General features: G+C 38.4%; 1 protein-coding gene across 5 annotated transcripts in view; it reads left to right on the top strand.

The window, feature by feature from the left end:
- THSD4 (thrombospondin type 1 domain containing 4) overlaps positions 1-17,638 on the top strand; it is a 317,288-nt gene that overhangs the window by 68,952 nt on the left and 230,698 nt on the right. For all 5 annotated transcript variants that reach the window (XM_062627009.1, XM_062627000.1, XM_062626986.1 and 2 more), the window contains one exon: positions 6,413-6,855. In XM_062627009.1, the coding sequence (XP_062482993.1) occupies positions 6,413-6,855 (443 nt within the window). The remainder of the gene's footprint in view (positions 1-6,412; positions 6,856-17,638) is intronic.

Raw genomic sequence — 17,638 nt, forward strand, 5'->3', positions numbered from 1 at the left:
CCTGAGAAGCAGAAACATGTAACAACAGAAAGCTGTGTTCTTCCTAGCAGTCCAGGTAGGGTGAAGCTCTGCCTTAAGGTTAACAGTGACTGAAATGTAGAACTTGTCAGGACTTGCTGAGCTGGAGCTCAGCTCTTGCTAATAGGCCTGCTGCAAGTTGCTATGGTTCTGTCTTGCTGGGCTGCGTGCTCTAAACAATTTTACTAGAGCAGCTTAGTCGCCATGAATGTATCTGTGTACAGCTGCTGTGTACATGGTCCTGGCAACAAGTGGGTGCAGGTGTCATGTTTTTTTTCTTTTATTGTAATGTTTTTCTTGTTTATAAGAGATCTGCTGTCTGTTGTATTTTTATACATGAATTCCATAAACACTACCAGCTGAAATGCAGTCCATATTCCTCTTGCAGTTTTCACTGGTCAGTATATCTGCATGCCTTCAGCACAGCTGGTTGACTTTAACTGTGTAGATACCCATACCATTGCATTCATTGAAACTTTGGTAAAAGCCTTTCTAGCTAATAATATTGCTATTTTAATTACAGTGATCTTTAGGAAACAGGAGAGATGATTTAGTCCACACCAAGACTTTTCCTTTAAAATTAGACAGAATATTTAGAACAACAGCTGAAAGAATTTTCTTAATATCTCTGCATTGTTACTAATTCCCTGTCCTTAATGATGTGTATTAAAATGGTTAAGAAATAATGTTCTTTTTTTGTATGGGGAAAGGAGACAGGGTAAGGATTACATTATTTTATGCAAATACAGTCTTTGAAAAACCAATGCTTTTGGTATTTTTAACCTGATTTGTCATGGATCTCTGAAATTTATTTTATTTTTTAATTAAAACCCACTAACTTCTTTAAGCTCAGAGGAGGAGGAGCTTAAAGCTTGTTCTCAGAAAAAATGAAAGGATCTTTGTTCCAGTGGGATTCCAGAGCAGGTGAGCTTACAAGGTCATAGATAAGCTTCTCATCTTCCTTCAGAGCAGTATTGCATGCTGATTCTGTCCCTGGCTTTGTATCAGAGTGATGGTAAAGATGAGAAGCTTTTTGGATTCACAGATGAGCTCTTCTGTTAGGGAATGTTGCTTTCTATTTTATGGCAGCTTGTCCTCTCTGTTTCTGGAGTCATGGGTGGATGACTAGCTGAGAGATCTTGAGAGGTGTTAAGTCAATTACTGAATAAATAAAGTCCGTATTTCCACCATATGTGGATCGCAAAGGAATTTTCTAAGTGTAGAAATATGATAGAGTGGCAACAGCTTTGTCACAGCTGAAGATAATTGACCTGGAAAAGGCCTAGGGTAGTACAAGCTGGGTGATTTCGGTCAGGTGATAGTGTTGGGGAAATAGTTTATTAAAATAAAGAAGCCTAATTTGTGATATAGTGAGGGCCTGATCCTTATCACCTTTATGTTACTGTAAATCAGAAGCAATCCCATTGTAGATAAGTAGGGAATGTATAGGACCTGGTGGAAGTGAGGTCAGGAGTGACTCATCTGTTTACTTGAAAGTACTTAATGGCCCTACAAAAGAATGAAAAGAAACCTCTTCCTTGAAACACGAGTCTCACACAGCACAATGGAGGTGGTCTTGGTGTGAAAAAAATTAGCCAAACTTGAAGGAAGCCTCAGGCTCTCTTGGTACAGAAACTGTTCTGAACTTTTTTCAGAGCTGTTTACTTTCTGGCCTATTTAAATAATGTCAAAGTTTCTTCAGATGTGGTCAGAGTTGGTTGAAGGGGCAGTTAAACTTTCCAGGCATTGGAACTCCCTTCAGTGATTTGTGAATACAAAGGTCTTCTATTTCCAGGCTTTTTAGCCCTTTAATCTTCAGAGGCACAGATGTTCAGACAAGGTTTTTATACAAAGAACGGAAACCCAAATCATTTAAGCTGGTAATATTTACACTTACCGTGTACTGTAAAATTCAAATGGTTTACTACATCTCTGATTAAAGGCTTCCAAGATACACTGAAGGATTAAAATAGCTGAGCATACTAACCAGGCAGACATGTACACATTGTGTCATGATGTTTTGTTTGGCCTCTGTTCCATTTTTCTCCTAGCCTTGAGAGATCTGAGAAGTTATCTGCAAGTTTTGGGGTTTTTTTTTTTGGTAGATTGTTTTTATCAAGCCACCAATGTTCCATATGTTTCTTGTAAGAGGCATAAAATATATGGTGGTTGCAAATTAACATCTATAAAATGGACTGTAAAGACTTTCTGCTAGGAAATTGTTGTCGCTGTATAGGTATGGTCTTTATTAGAAGTCAGCTGAGTTAATACTGGAAGAATATTCCTTTAAGATGCTTAGACTGGTGAAAGAATTAAAGTGGTTCCATAGATGTGTTTTACAACACTGGCAGGGAAATAGGATTATGTTACGCGTGAACAGGTTCTGAAGTTTAAATTACAATTTCCTTTAGCCCATTCAAAATTTGGCATGCTCTGCTCCGAACTGCTGATGTGTAAAGGAAGAGGAGTGTCCCTGTGGCTGCCCTTCTGAACACCTACCCTCAATTCAGTTTGCCACTCACTGTTACAAAGGTGACAGATTGGAAGATATTTACTGCATAACAGCCATTATGAAGAAAAATGCTGATTTAAAGAATTTTTGATAGGAATTAGTGGAGATGTAGAAATTGCAAGCACTTGCACACTGAAAGCTTGTCTTTTCTTTACAATGTTTACCATACAACTGTACCTAGTGAGATGTCTTCTTTCCACTCGCAAACTTTGTCCTGCTATATAACTGAAAAATGTACAGGAAAAAAGGGCTATAATTATGGAGTGAAATTGACAGGGAAGATAGATTGAATTTGTAGAGCAAAATATTTGGTTATTTGCTGTAGATAGAAATCTTTTTGGCAGTGCATTTATAATCAGAATGAATATTACTAGGTTACCTACAGGAGGAATCAATCATGAACTATGGGAAAGTAGATTAAGTGGGTAAATTGATCTCTCCCTTTTGCAAGCTATGTGATTTTATTAATGAAATTACTTTCATGATTTAACTTGGCAAGGAAAATTCACTGTGCATTTCACTTGTTTCCCAGTGCAGGCATAAACTCTTCCCTTAAGAAAGTGTGCTGTTTAATGGCTAAGTTTTAAAGGGAGAGGAGGAGAGGACCTAGCATCAGGAATCTCTGAATATGTGATGTTTCTGAGATGATCTGGAATACTTCAGCTGTCTTCTGTAGCTAGCTGTAATTGGATGTATCTTAGGGCTGTTGTCGAATCCATTACTGGCTACACAGTAACTGGGAAATCACAGGACAGCAGGACATAAGTGACCTGTGAGACCAGAAGTTAATTTCCTCTGCTCCGGGCATGGATTGGTTGTATCTTAGTTGTTCCTGGTAGGGATTCGAGATCGGCCTCTGTGATGCCAGGATCTCCTCAGGCGATCTGTTCCTGTGCTTTGTTTGCCTTTCCACTAAGTAGTTTTTCCTGCTAGCTAATTTGGATCACCTCTGATTAAATTTAAATCCACTGTTACTTGTGTTTTGGGGAGAGGCCTGCAGAACAATTTGCTGCAGAGAGAAAATGAACAGTTCTTGGAATTTTTTTTTTCATGTAAACCATTTGCAAGACTCATGGTTGCCCCCTGTGTTTTCCATTCTTTAAGCTAAGCAGCTTCAAATTAGTCAGTCTTTTTTAGTAGGCTACACAGTCTAAACTGAGTAGATTGTGCCATTAATCACGTCATCTTCTCAAAAGATTTGTCTGTATCCCCCGTCTTTCTCAAAGTAAGAAAACAGACCTTGATTGAAAATGAAAGTGCGTAACCTGATTTGCTAATGAAAATTCCCATCTCAGAATGTTGTCATTTTATAACTAAGTAGTGGTGAGTTTGTACATCAGTATAAGACATACTGTTACTTTTTACTTAGTTTTATTATTAGGTTCTTGCTTGACTAGCTAGATTAAACCTTTTTGTGCTATGTCTAGATGTGTTTTACTGGGGATATTAAGTGGTACGAAATTTCTTTACATTGCCTTCCATTTTCCTGGAAACAGTTCTTGCTGCAGTGAAGTCTGGTAGTCAGAAAGTTCTCTCTGCAATAGGTCAACACTTGTCATTGTATAAGTTTCTATTTCTACATAACGAAATATTTGTTATGTTAGTGGTGACTTGAGTTGCTTGTAGAGGAACAGATTTTAGTTGGTGCCTGCATGAGTGTCTTTGGCTTTAAAAAAAATAAGTAAGAAATAGTTCAGACAGGTGAAACCTGACTTCTGATAATGAAGGACTATTCATTTGATAATAATTAAATTTTACTGCAGACCAGGGTCAGGCCAGAAGAGTGTCTCTGTGAGTCACCATTACCATTTTATATCTCTGCTAGAGATACATTAATGTGTAGTGTAAGTATGAACAGTGAATATTCATTGAAAAAATCACAGACTGAAGAGTAGCTTGTTTAGTTGGTCGAACTGTAAACCAGTGGTGTTCTGTTACTGAATTTGAAAGCAAATGTAACAGCCAGAAACCAAGATGATGTTGCATGTTGTTCATAATTTTGACATTATGTGGTATTAGATTGTACAGACTAATGGATTTAAAAGCCTGATGCCAAATAGGGTACCCACGTATTAAAAGCAGACACATCTGCTCCTGTTCAAATAACACGGGGGAAATGGGCAACGTAAGACACTAATGCAGATGCTTTTTATTATTCAGAAGTTATAATTAAATGTAGTTTTTTTCTGTGATTGGTGATTGAAGTGTGAGAGCAACCTCAGAGTGGGGAAATGTTTTAGATTATGTAGACCACAACTGATTACTACACAGCAGCACCACAAGCCCTGCTCTGGCTTGCCTTTTCATACTGTAATGGTGTATTCAACTGTGTTTGCAAACCACATTCCACCAAAGCCTACCACGTTTATAGCTAGCTGATCAGTAATGTATGCTTACTGGCATAGGTGGTTTGCAGTTCAGTTAGTGACTGTGCAGGTTATCTGTGACTAGAGGCAAAGTATGTAGATGTTAATCTTTTACTGTTATAACAATAATGTTTGAGGCATAATTAATGGAAGTTATGAGTTTAGGTTATCCTTTGAAGGGGGCAGAAGTGACATACAGTCAGACAAGGCTGTCTATGCAAAGCTCATTTTGATGTAGCTACACACTCAAATAGGGCTGGAGAGGTGTTTCAAGCATTTGTTTGTGGACAGTGTCTTTTTTGTTTCCTAATTGAATTAATCTGTATGTATACTTGTTGGTACAAAGATTATTTACAATATAAATCAACTGTTAAAGGATGCTCATTTGAAAGAATGTTTGGCATGTTAATAATTGTGAAAACCGGACATTGGAAGCCTACTTTGAAAACTTGTGATTCAGCCAGTTGGGCAAGGGAAGCAACAGAAAAACTATGCATTTAATGAAAATGCATCCGATTTATGTGCAACGAAGTTGAGCACTCTGCCTAGCACGGGAGACTGAGAAATCCTGACGTATCTAGTTGCAGGAATGGGTAAAGCTTGCGATGCAAATCCCTAGGGAGATTGGGATGGGTGTTTGTAACTTCCAGCTGTGTTGATACCTTGCCAACCACAAGGTCATGATACTTAAATATTTAGCATAGCTTGAGGGGTTAACTCTCCTTAGAGTAGCAGTCCCTGCCCTTTATAATCCTTCCTAGTTTCCTGCAAAAACCCCCTCTCCTTGGGGTTCTTCTTTGTTTCGGTTTCCCTGTGCTGCTGAATGGCGAGTATGGGCTGTGTGGCACTGGACACACAAGACCAGCAATTTCTCCTGTCTTTTACTGGATTTGATGGTGATTTCTGTGAATGTAGGGTTGGGTGGGTCATCTTGAATAGCTTTTTTCTGTGAAGCATTAATGTGGGTGGGGGAAAAGTGGTAGTATATCTATAGCAGTATTTTTTTGGCTGGCTGGAAATCAGCCTGTGCTCTTAATCTGTTGCTTTCCTAAAATGTTCCACATTAGATGGGAGTTCCTGAAATATTATTGCAACCAGCAGCTGTCTCCATTGTTGAGGTATCAGAGTGGAAGAGAGCAGTCAGTGTCTGTTGACCCAAGTTCCTCACCAAAAATTACTTAACTTCCTGACTTTGGTAATATTCTAAGAGTTTGCAATCTCTGCATTCTCAAACTTTTCATTACACAATGTTTTCCATTCCTGAAAACTAAAGAAAAGCTATTCCTATCCAGATAGTCAAAAAAGTACCTTTGGTCTGAATGGTTGATGGCTGTAGGAGATCTCTTACACTGGCAGAATAGGCAGCCGTTTGATAGGGAATGAGTAAGAGAAGTTACTTTCTATGTTGTTCAGTTTCACTTCTGACTGCACAGTGAATGCCATAAGAAGGATATTAGTGTTCTCCTCGTATTACAGTGTGGATTCTGGTTCCTAAGTCAATCTGTTGTGTCTACAGGTTCCCCAGAGGATAGAAGAGCAAAGAGATGCATCTGAGGATAGCAGTGCAGGAATCCCAGGCATGTGGGGAAGTTGGGGCCCCTGGTCTGCCTGCTCTCGGAGCTGCAGTGGTGGTGTGATGGAGCAGACACGGCCCTGCCTCCCAGCCTATTACCGGGAAAGGGGCTACCGAAGGCCAGGGCGGCAATACCCAGCCTCAGAGAGAACCCTTGCTCATCAGCATTCCCGTCACCACGAGGACTCGCTGGCTGCTTATCCTGGCCATGTCATTTCTGCCATTCGTACGTCTGTGCCGCTTCACAGGAATGAGGAGCAGCTTTGGGCTGGCCTTCGGGCCTTTGCTTCTTCCGGAGGCCATAATAACAGCCACCTGAGCAGAGGAGCATTGAGAGGCAGCAGGCATTCTCAGACCCAGAGGCAGAGCACCAAGCCGGAAAAGAGGTATGTGTCTATGCACCATTTTCTTCTTGCTATGAATGATGTATCTTAAGAATGACATGTCAGATTAGAGTTGATATTTTTTAATACTTACAAAGGCTATGAAAGACTAACACTGACTTTTGCAATGTTTGCCATCTTCTTTGGAAGGCTGTCCTCCCTGCTGACTACTTATATGATAATACCCAAGGACAGGTATAATTATTCCATAATTGCACTAGGCAGATTATTTCCTTTTACATGATGACTTGTTGAGATACTTTTCCTTTTCTGCTGCACTCTCATTTGACATTTCTATCTTCACCATAATAATAAGAATTGGAACAAGTAACAGCTTTATAATTGGATTCTTAATTTCAGTGGCCATTCTGATTTTAACTCAGTGAAAAAACAAGTTTTACTTCCCTCCCACCCCCATACCCCCACACCCAAGAATGGACACATAACTGTCCATTTGCTTTTCTTCTAGTCAAAACTCTAGGTCTATTTTCTATTTTTCATAGGCTGTTTATGGGCGTTTTGTTTTCTCTGTTCCCTTTTTTGTTTTCTACCACATTTTTTTAGCAAAATTTCCTGTTTGATTAAAAATGTGGTTGTTTAACGCACAGAGTATTTTTAATACTGCATATGTTTATATCAATTTTATAGTATTAGCTGTTCAGTCATTAAGGCTGTGTGGAACTGTGCAGTTACAATTAATTACAATTAATTCTCCAGTTTCTGGAAGAACACTTTTTTTTCTCCTCTGTGGTACCAGTCTATCAGATTTTTTTTCATATATGTATGAAAGGAAAATAGGTATGTTTCCAGTTTGAAAACTGAGGAGAACGGGCATGTAGATCCCTTGGGAGGGAGTGTTCCTGAAACACCTCTATTCTGTCTGTCTTTTCTTAGAATATGTATACCAGGAGTTGTCTGATTCTTTCCTTCTCAGCTCTCTTCTGTGAGATGCATGGAGAGGTGGTTTTTTTTTGTTTAGTTAACAAAAACCTCAAACCAAGCAAAAAAAAACAACCAAAAACCACAAACCAAAACCAAAAACTCAGAACCACCTCAATCCCCCTCAAATCCTCCTTGATATAATGTGTTTCTCTAAGATTCTTAGGTGAAGCCGTCAACTGTAATTCCTTTTAAAAAGTCATCTTGCTGACCCAAACAAATAATGTTACCTTGAGGCAATATTCCAGCCTGACTGGAATAAGACAGTGGGACCCTCTATTGCTGTAATAAATACATTCTCAGACCCAGGAAGAAATTCTCTTCATCTAAAAGGATATTTGAAAATAGAAGTTGACCTGTTAGCCTCCTGTTTGTCTCAGTAAAGCATGTATTTCCAAAAGCAGGACCCAGCTGTTCAGATGTTGATCTGCCTGGGTGTTGGCCATTTCCTTTAATCACTGCTTTGTCTTTCTTTCAAACCCATGCAAATGCATAGCCTAGACCTGTGGAGTATTACTTCAGTATGGCACTGATACACATAAAAAAAACCAAACAAGAATGCCAGAGGCAGGCTTTTGCTAGCAGTGTTAACATGACTGCATCGAGACAAAAGTCTTAATATTTTCTTTTTTCTGTTTTCCTACTTGATCATTTACTATAATGCACTTCCGTTCTCAGCTGCACAGTGTAAAAGCTACAGGTTGTAATACATAGCTGGGTTATTACTGAAACTGGAAGCCTGGCCTTGACTCATCAGCACAAAGTCATTCAAAGCCTGTTTGCTCCAGTCCCTTGGCACCCTCAGACTCCAAGGGGATCCCAGCTGGCCTAGCCTCTGCAGCAGGCTTGCTGCCAGGCTGCTGGCACAGCTGGGCTTCCATCCCTGCAGGCTATTCCTTGCTGTTGTGGTGGCCTCTGCAGGCAGGCCAGGAGAGTCTGGAAGTCTTGAAGCAATCACTGCAGTTATGGCTGGAACATGAGAGGACAATGAACAGAAAATAATATTGACTGTGTGCGAAAGTGAAGCTATGTTATTCCTAATAAATGCCTTGACATACGAAATATTAAAATGATCGTAATGTCTGTTGTGCTTCCACTTTCCTGTATGATGGAGGCCTTTGCTTTTGGAATTTCTTCTGCTTTTCTAAGCATAATGTAAGCTTCTGTACCACAGTTGATTTTTCACCCCCACACACACTGTCCCTAGTGAAAAGACTGTGGATTCAAAGTTGTTTTTCTAATTTATTTGCATAATAAGCTATTTCCATCTTGTGTTAGGAGGGTCCCCGGTGGCTTTAAAGCCTGTTGTATTGTGTAACTTTCAGATTCTTTGGTGGTGATTGTAAAAACAGAATCGGAACCAAAAAATGTTATTTGAAAATTAAATTATTAGAATGTCAAATCTAATAGTTTTCATTAATTTACAAAATCCAGAGTGCAAACCTTCTGGTCCTATCAGATATATGGAAAATGGATGTCAAAGTCTAAGTTACTCTAGAAACAATATTTATAGCGTAGAACAGCATTCAGTGTTCACTAAATGGGTGATACTGGAAAGTGGTGTCAGACTTAAAAAAATCTGTGTTTTCAGAATATGTACAGTCAGTGAAAACTTTTTTTTTGGGTATTCCTATCTTCTGTACTACTTCATATAAAAGCTGTAATTTTAATAGACTTCCATAAAACAATAAAAAAGGAATGGATACTTATGACTGAGATAAGCTCACATTTGATAGCATAAGATGAAACTGGATGGCTTCCAAGTCAAATAGATTTTCACAGCAATAGCAGTCCTTCAAAGTAGGCAAATATGTTGGCATCAGTCAGCAACAAGTGGAAAAGTTCTCTCTCTGCTTCCGGCACCTGACAAAGAACTGTTCACTTTATTTGTATATCATGAATTTTGACATACCTCATCAGTGATGAGGATATTCACGTTATCAGCTTTTGAAAGTTAGTTCACATGTTTCAGTTAGGTTTTAGAAACCAATGCTGCACATGAAGCTCAGGTAAAGAGATTTGAGGTACTCACAATTAGAAGCCTAATTTTTAAAGTTTAAGTGCTCCCTTTTTAATCATAGTGCTGTAAGTGGAGTTTTCGCATAATTGAAATGTTAGGAAATTCTAGTCAGCCATTGGAATGAGGATGGAAGCACAAAGCTGTTGATTATCTGGGCTGCCTGTTGACGAAGGGAGCTCTCCTTGACTTTGAAGAGTTGAGTTCCCATTAGCACAGCCTTGTTTTTAATTTCACCTTGCTAAAATGTGTGGAGCATACCATAAAATAAGAGCAAACAGGACTGAGGAGATAGTGAAAAAATATCGAAGCATTTAGACATCTTAGAGAGGGGATCATATGGAAAAGTAATAAGGGCATGCAAAAGAATAGTGTGCTTTAAGAGAGAAAACATATCTCAAAAGGAAATATCATTAATGGACTAGGTTTTAGTACTATTTAGCACCGTTGGCTTTCCAGTTCTCTGTTTTGGTGTTAGAGAAGACAAAACTGCAACTTTAGATAGATGTACTGAGTGTTGTGATGCTTGCAACTGCTACCTTCACTTTCTATACAACTGGATTTTCACGGTGCATCAGCAAAACTTCTGTGTCCACCCCTGTAAGATATGGACTTTATATGTGATTCTTAGGAGCAGAAAGAACAAATTAATCACCAGAATAGTGAAATAAGTAAAGCAAAGAGGTATGTTAATAAAGAAATATGTTAATAAGGAAAAGGCTTCCCTAAAGCTCTTTTTGTAGAGCTTTAGGGAAGTTGGAAGAGGAATGAGAGGAGAGGTTTGCACTGAGGAAATAATCCAAAAATCATCACCTTCTCACATGGCTATAGCTCTGTGGTCTCTATGTTCTGTTGCCAGCAGCTGACGTGAAAGTCTGCTGTGCTGCTTTGTACCCTGTATAGGGTCAGTTTGCATTTCTAGGCATGTGAGCAATGGAAAGGAAGAGTGTATCGTTTAATGTCAAAACAGAATTTCCTTTCTGAAAGTATTTCTTTTGCCCCCAGCTCACAGATGCTTTGACCAGGCAAATGTAGGTCACTCAGTTGGCAGGCCTACAATTAGCCTTTAAAGGGACAATTCTGTTGTTATTTGCTTAACCAATTTAATCATCATTACTGCATATTCTGATGTAATTTCTGTGACCTGTTCTAGCGAGGTCCAGTTGATGGAAGTGGACAAATGTGTGATTGCTGGACCTTCAGGTTCAAGAGGTATTATTTTCTCACGTTCTGAGGCTTTATATTTGTGGCGTGGGTATTTGCTTAATATTTGGAATGAAACCCAGCTCAAGCACTTAGCTGCCCCTCCTTTCATTATTTCTTTAATAGAATGAAAATGTGATGCATTTCATTCCAAACCCAGTGTGGCTATAAAAGCTTACTGCGGGTTGGTGTGTGTGCAGGAGGAAGACACAGAGAGAAGGATTTAATTCTCTTCTGAGAGTAAATATTCCAGAAAAATCCAAGAGCAGCATTAGTAATCAAAGAATTCATTTTGGTAGCACTTGGAGATTTAAAACCGTATGAGAAAGGTGTTCATTTTCCTTCTGAAAAAAATTCCAAACAGGTTCTATTAGCAATAAAGATCATGGGGAGGTATTTTCTGGCAAAATGAATAGCTAGCTGGGGTGATTGTGGCCTCAGATTGACTCTGTGCTGCACCACTCTCAAATGATTATTAATTCCTCTGATATGTTCTAGGTCTCACTTATTATTGCCTCATTAGTAAATTTTTTTATTATTCTACTGTGAGCATACTTTGAAAGGTTTTACCAAAAATAAAATCTAGGATGCTATTGTAATTGCAAGCCACCAGATAAACTGTCTTAATTTTGCTGCTGGACATTTCAACCCTTCCTGAAGTGGATTGACTGAAGGAGAGGAGGGGAGGTAAGAATGCTGCATCAGTAACACACAAGACAGTGCATTTTACCAATGAGTTATTGCCTGGTCACTAAGGGGTAGAAACACAACGAAAGTGCCATCATAGTTGTAATGCACTGGAGCAGATTTATGTGGTTACTTGAGCTGAATTTCTGCTTATTTACTTGCCAACTGCATGGTCACATTATTCAGTCAAACCTTAAAGATGAAGCTAAGGGGAAAAACTTGCAGATGCCTGGGATCAGAGGTGTTATTAAACTCATAGGAAAAGAGGACTGCAGTATTTGGGTTCAAATTCTGGAATCCTATCTCAGTACTGAAAGTGACATAAATGAGGTTATATAGCAGTTGCTGGGAGATCAGCAAAAGCCAGTATAGTAAGTTATTGTACTGGGCGTATTGCGACTGTGCTAGACTGGGGTATTAGTGGTGATCTCTGAGAATGGAAAATTTCATTTAAGGTAGACCACATGTGTATCTCTTCTATTAATCCAATTAATTAAACCTGATTCCGAGAGGCAATTTACATAGTGACTTTATTCATTAATTCTACTGTCAGAAAAAGCAATTTTTTTTTGCCCATAATGTAATATAAAAATAAGAGAAGAATTACCCCTATGGTATAACCTGTTTTCCTACAGAAGGTGGACTTTTTAGGTATAGTTGAAATTTTGAAGTCAAATATGCTCTCAGTAGTTTTACTACTCATATGCATATATGATAAATGAGAAGTAGTGAATATCCACAAATCATGATGAGGTTACCAGTTACCAGACATGTAAACCAGACTAGTTAGTTCCCTTGATTTAGTTACCTTGACTATGAAAACCAGTAAAATGAAGTGAATGCCTGCACCGATTTAGTTGTGATGACATGTGCTGATGAGGTGTGAACAATATGCTATAATGCAGCAAAAGAAGTTTGTGAGGATAGCTCTGATTTTCAATGTGTGATACGCTCTCAGAAGGGGTTGTTTAACTCTTGTGACCAAACATTTGACAAAGATAACTGCTTGCTGCTTTATGGCTGTTTTCTTGGTCAGCGAGCAGACAGGCATGCATTTTCATAACATAAAACAGAGTCAAAGGGCTCCCTTCTTTCGTTCATGTTCAAGTGTTTTCTCCAGGTTGATTTAGAGCTGGTGAAAAGTGAGTACATGGAATTCAAAGCTTCACAGGGCTATGATACAGTGCTGTGAGGTGATACATAGTGACTTTTGATGTGAATCAGCCTGACTGTTGAGAGCTCTTTTGAGCAGATGGAAATATATTCCCAGAACCAGTAAATCATGAATTTTTGTTAAAAATCATTATTGTGGAAGAATCTGCTAAAATACAGTGAAGTATAAACTTCATAGCAGTTATGACCAGGATAAGTCAGTTTATTTTGTGACTTAAAAGAGAGTGAAAATGCATGGTGGACAGCCTTCTTAAAGTAAACCTTGTTAACTGTATGCCTAAGAATATCTAAAACATAAAAGAAAATTAAAAGCAATATGAGGACTGGAAAGTAAATGATTGAATAGGACAGTTATAGGCCAGTTAGAGTTTTAAAAATTATGAAGCAAGTGCCAGGGATTAAAAATATATATCTGAAATTAATTTAATGATACTATGGTGGGAGTAATAAAAATAATGAAATACATTAAAAATACATATACTTGTACCTATCCTGGTAACTAGAAACTGTTTTTTGCATTTGAAGTGGAAGTTTTGTGTCTGCAAAGACTTCTTGGTCTCCCTATATTTTTTTTTCTTAATTACATTTTGTATATTGGAATGATGTTTCAAAAACTTCATTGTTGTCAGGTATAGGTAATAAGCCACTTTCAGTTCTTCTGAAACAAAATCAAGGCAAACTCTATGTTAAATACTTGAACTGTGTGTAAATGGGTAGTGTTCTTTAAAAGCTGTCAATTACAGTAATGTAATGCTGCTAAATAATTTGCTATGATTAAAATATTAGGTTAAATCTTGGTAGACTTATCCACAGAAACAGATTTAGTGATGTATGTAACTGATTTAGAGAAAGAGGATTTGGACTGCTAACTTAAGCATGTGTCTGGTCCTGTTTAAAACCGTGATGGGTAATAGGACTTAAATTTAAGTTAAAGAGCTTTGATATGGATCTAAGGGGAATGAGCTCCTGTAGAGCACAGTTGCTAGTAGGAGTCAAAGAAATGTGCTTTTAGAGCATTTCTTTTGATAGAAATGAATAACTGCAGTGCAAAAGCACAAATCAGTATAATTTAAAGATATTTTGCAGTGGTACTTAATCTGGAATATTGATTGGGAAATACAGCTGTAAATCATAATTGTACTCTTTCTTCTGTCTTTTCTCCTACTTTTGTCTTGCACATAAAACCTGTGTTTCTGTTGATAGATCACTGCTAAAGTCAACTTGAGTAGATGCTAGCTGTGTTGACAGGACAAAAATACAGCCAGCACCACTTCAGACATTAGATTATAGGTAACTGCTTAATTCCCAAGTGAGAAGATTAGGCAAGAACCTGAAGAATGCTTGAGTCCTGAGTGCTTGGAGCAGCATCAGGCTATATGTGTGATTAGACCAGACTCACTGGTGAGATGAGTTTCCTTAGCGTATTAGAGAACTTCTCTGTTTATACCAGAACAGGATTCCTCAGATAAGCCTCTGAAGATTTTGAAAAAGCTTTGAACTCAAACTCTCACAAAACTATAAGTGCATGCAAAGTGTTGGTTTTGCATCTATCCAGATGCTTTGTGATGACAGTCTGCTGTCTTTCATTATAGTGATGGCTGTAGCTGGGCATAGAGGGAAGAAACAGTCTTCCTCTGCTTGTGGGATGATTTCTGCCAATAGACAAGAGAAAATTCTGAATGTAATATCATGAAGCCTGCAATTCTGGTGCAGTTTTTCCTCCTCATCACTGGTGGAACTAGTGGCTGAAGGCTGTTACTTTGCCAGAACATTACATTACTCCTTGAGAAACAGTGTGAAAGGTTGTGAATTGAAAATGAAGGAAATTAGTGGTTTCCTTGGATTTATTCTAAGAAAACATTCCAACAGTAGGAAAGCAAGTCTTCTGTGGTGTCATAAATGAGAGGTTTTGCTAATGTTCAACCTTGCAGTTTTTTGTTTAAAAGAGAAGAAGCATTTTGATGGTAGGAGATAAGTTGAGTGGAATGCTGCAAAGCTCATGTAAAATACATTCTTCATTCTGTCTGACATCAGAAGAAAAAGAAAGCGAGTTATACTTCAGCTGGAAGTGAGCCAGGGAGCCTCTGTTTAGAGAGGAGAAGAAGGGAAGTGATGGAAAGAAGGGAAAGATGAAAAAGATACGTTGGCTTTGTAAAGAGCAGTTAAGGGAACAGGTGGAAGCCCAGGAAATCTCTAATCTTACTTTTGTATTTTAAAGATGCTGCATATCCTTACTTCAAAGAGGATTTCTGTTCAATATAAATAACTAGCCCACCAGCTCTGAAAGTACTTCATTCTTAGTGAACCTCAAGAACACTTGAGGTTCAAAGCATTGTTCTTAGGATAAACTCTATGAGGCAGTGATAATGCATTTGTTTGCCATCCAAGGCACATGTATGCTTAAAAAAAGCTGCTACAATAAAATTCCTTTCCGTCACTCAAAAGGTGCTGTGAGGAGCCAGTTCTCGCTATTCTCCTCTGACTTAGCCTCAGCATGAGAGAAATTATTAATAGTTAGACCAATAAGAATAATAGCTAAAAATAATTATTTTAAAATGCTTTCTACAAACCTTACATTAATAGCAAAAACCCTTCTTTTCATACTTGTCTTGGCAAATGCATTTTTGAACTCAAAAATATACTTGGGTTGGCTAACGTTTAAAGGGGACCATCATTTTTGTTATTAAAGTGCTAAACAGATTTGTCTGAACAGTCAGGGAGGTGTGTGTGTTTGAGAGTTATGCCCAAAGAAAGAGGCAAAGAAGACCTTTGATGAGGCTTAATGCAGCCTTAGGCATCTCATTATAAGGGTGCTGGAAACTTAGGCTACCAGAAATAGTACCTCATTTCTTAATCAGCAGGGACTCCAGAACATTTCCAAGTTACAGATGTAGAAAAACAAGCCAAGCTGAGACAGGAACTAACAGTAAAGATGTTGTTATTCTTTTACTTCTAGTCACTGCTCTGTGCTTGTTGCCGTGGTCAACCAGTTTACAAGAAAAATGGCATCCCTCGAGTTTTTCTAATTTTTACAAATAATCTCATGAGGTCCCAGCAGCTTTTGGTCACTTGCTGGCTTCAACCATCAGTCCTTTCAGATATTAGTCATTCTATGTTTAAGACCATTTAATTACTTTTTCCAGGCAGAATTGTCTTATTTCAGATCACCATTTCTTGCACGTCCTTCCATTCTGTTCAGTACTGATTCATGACCCTGAACTGGAGATTAACGGCCAGACATCAGTCTAATTTTTGACTTTTTGTGTGATCTCTCCTAGTTTGCCAGGCAGCAGTTCTTCCAGTGGGGATGATGCATCTAGGTGCTCCTCTCTGGAAAAGTCTAGTGTTTGTTGCTGCAAAGAATCTGGCATTCAGGAGACTGGGGCAGAAGCATATTCCTACCATTCCACTGGTCTGCACAAGGTTTATTGCTCAGTTATTAGCAGCTTTTTCTCCTGCTGATGAAAAATGCAAGTGACCTGACTGTAGATGATAAATTCAAAAAGCTAGTTTCAGTAGACCTGCCACCCTCTGTCCACCCCTGCAGTCACCACCACTTGCAATCTGTGCTCCCTGCAATGAAGCAGTAACTTTCTCAGCACTAGGAGTTGTTGCCAAGGTTTGTATCTCGGGGATTTCAAATTTGGTATGGTCAGGTTGGGAAGAAACCAGCTGTCAGTATAAATCATTAGAGGCTGGAGCAAATAAGAATAAGGAGTTGTATCTGTTTTGCAAGATGAATCAAATGTGAATAGAAATCTCAAGAAAGATTTTTTTGTGTTTGTTAGTTTTGGTCTTGCACAAAAATTAAGAGTTATGCTAAAAATCAAAAATAGCAACAACATAGAGGGAATCAATATGTTTGCCCGTTAAAAAAAAAAAAAACACAACAAAAAACCCAGACTAAAACCAAAAACCCCAAACCAACCAACTAGCAGAAAAAAACCATAATCCCCTACACAACACAAACTGTGCTCATTTAAATCAAGTTGGGTTTAGTCTCAACATTTCAAGTAATTCCTACTCATAATTTGTCTTTCATTCCTCTCCTGTCCATTTACAGGAAGCTTTTTTTCCTTCTGTAATGCTAAACCCCATTGTACTACTTTTCTCTACGGTAACTACCAAAAGCCCACCTCAACAGTGACCATCACAGTCACAGAGCAGATTAATGGGTATAAACAGCTCAAGAGTGCTGGCTGCTTATCTGCCAGGGTAAATCAACACTCTTGTTCACACATCCTTGAGCCAGGAAGATTGATTAAAAGTCCCACATGGCCATAAAGCTAGAATGTTAAGTAAATGACTTCCAAGGTTCCCATGTAACAGGAGTCTTGGGAGAATATAAGACTTAGGAAGAAAACAAACACAAGAAAAAACAAACCCAAAGAAAAGTCTGTGATCTGGTGTCTGACATTTGTAAGACTTCAGTTTCTAGCCAATAAGTATGTCAATTTATAACTCTGGTTTTCACTGCAGTTCAAGAGTATTGTATACATATTAAAAAATATGAACAAATTTTATGGTCAGAAAAACAATTACTTCTTTTAATGGTGTCTCCCTTCCTGAGCTGCAAAGGTTCAAAAACCAGCTGTATTCACACATTGCTCTGAACTGGAAGAAAACTTTTGCCTACTTATTCTTAAGACTGCAGCAGTAGAAATCAAGGCCTGGTGCAATATTGCTGTGAGTGTGCAGAGAACAAAACTACCCTCCACAGAGTACCAGCTGTTTGAGAGTGCTGATACAGGTTTAACACAGCCTAAA

This window comes from Pezoporus occidentalis, unplaced genomic scaffold (genome assembly GCF_034315485.1).
Source record: "Pezoporus occidentalis ecotype Australia unplaced genomic scaffold, CSIRO_AGI_Poc_V1 ctg11, whole genome shotgun sequence".
Lineage (NCBI taxonomy): Eukaryota > Metazoa > Chordata > Aves > Psittaciformes > Psittacidae > Pezoporus > Pezoporus occidentalis.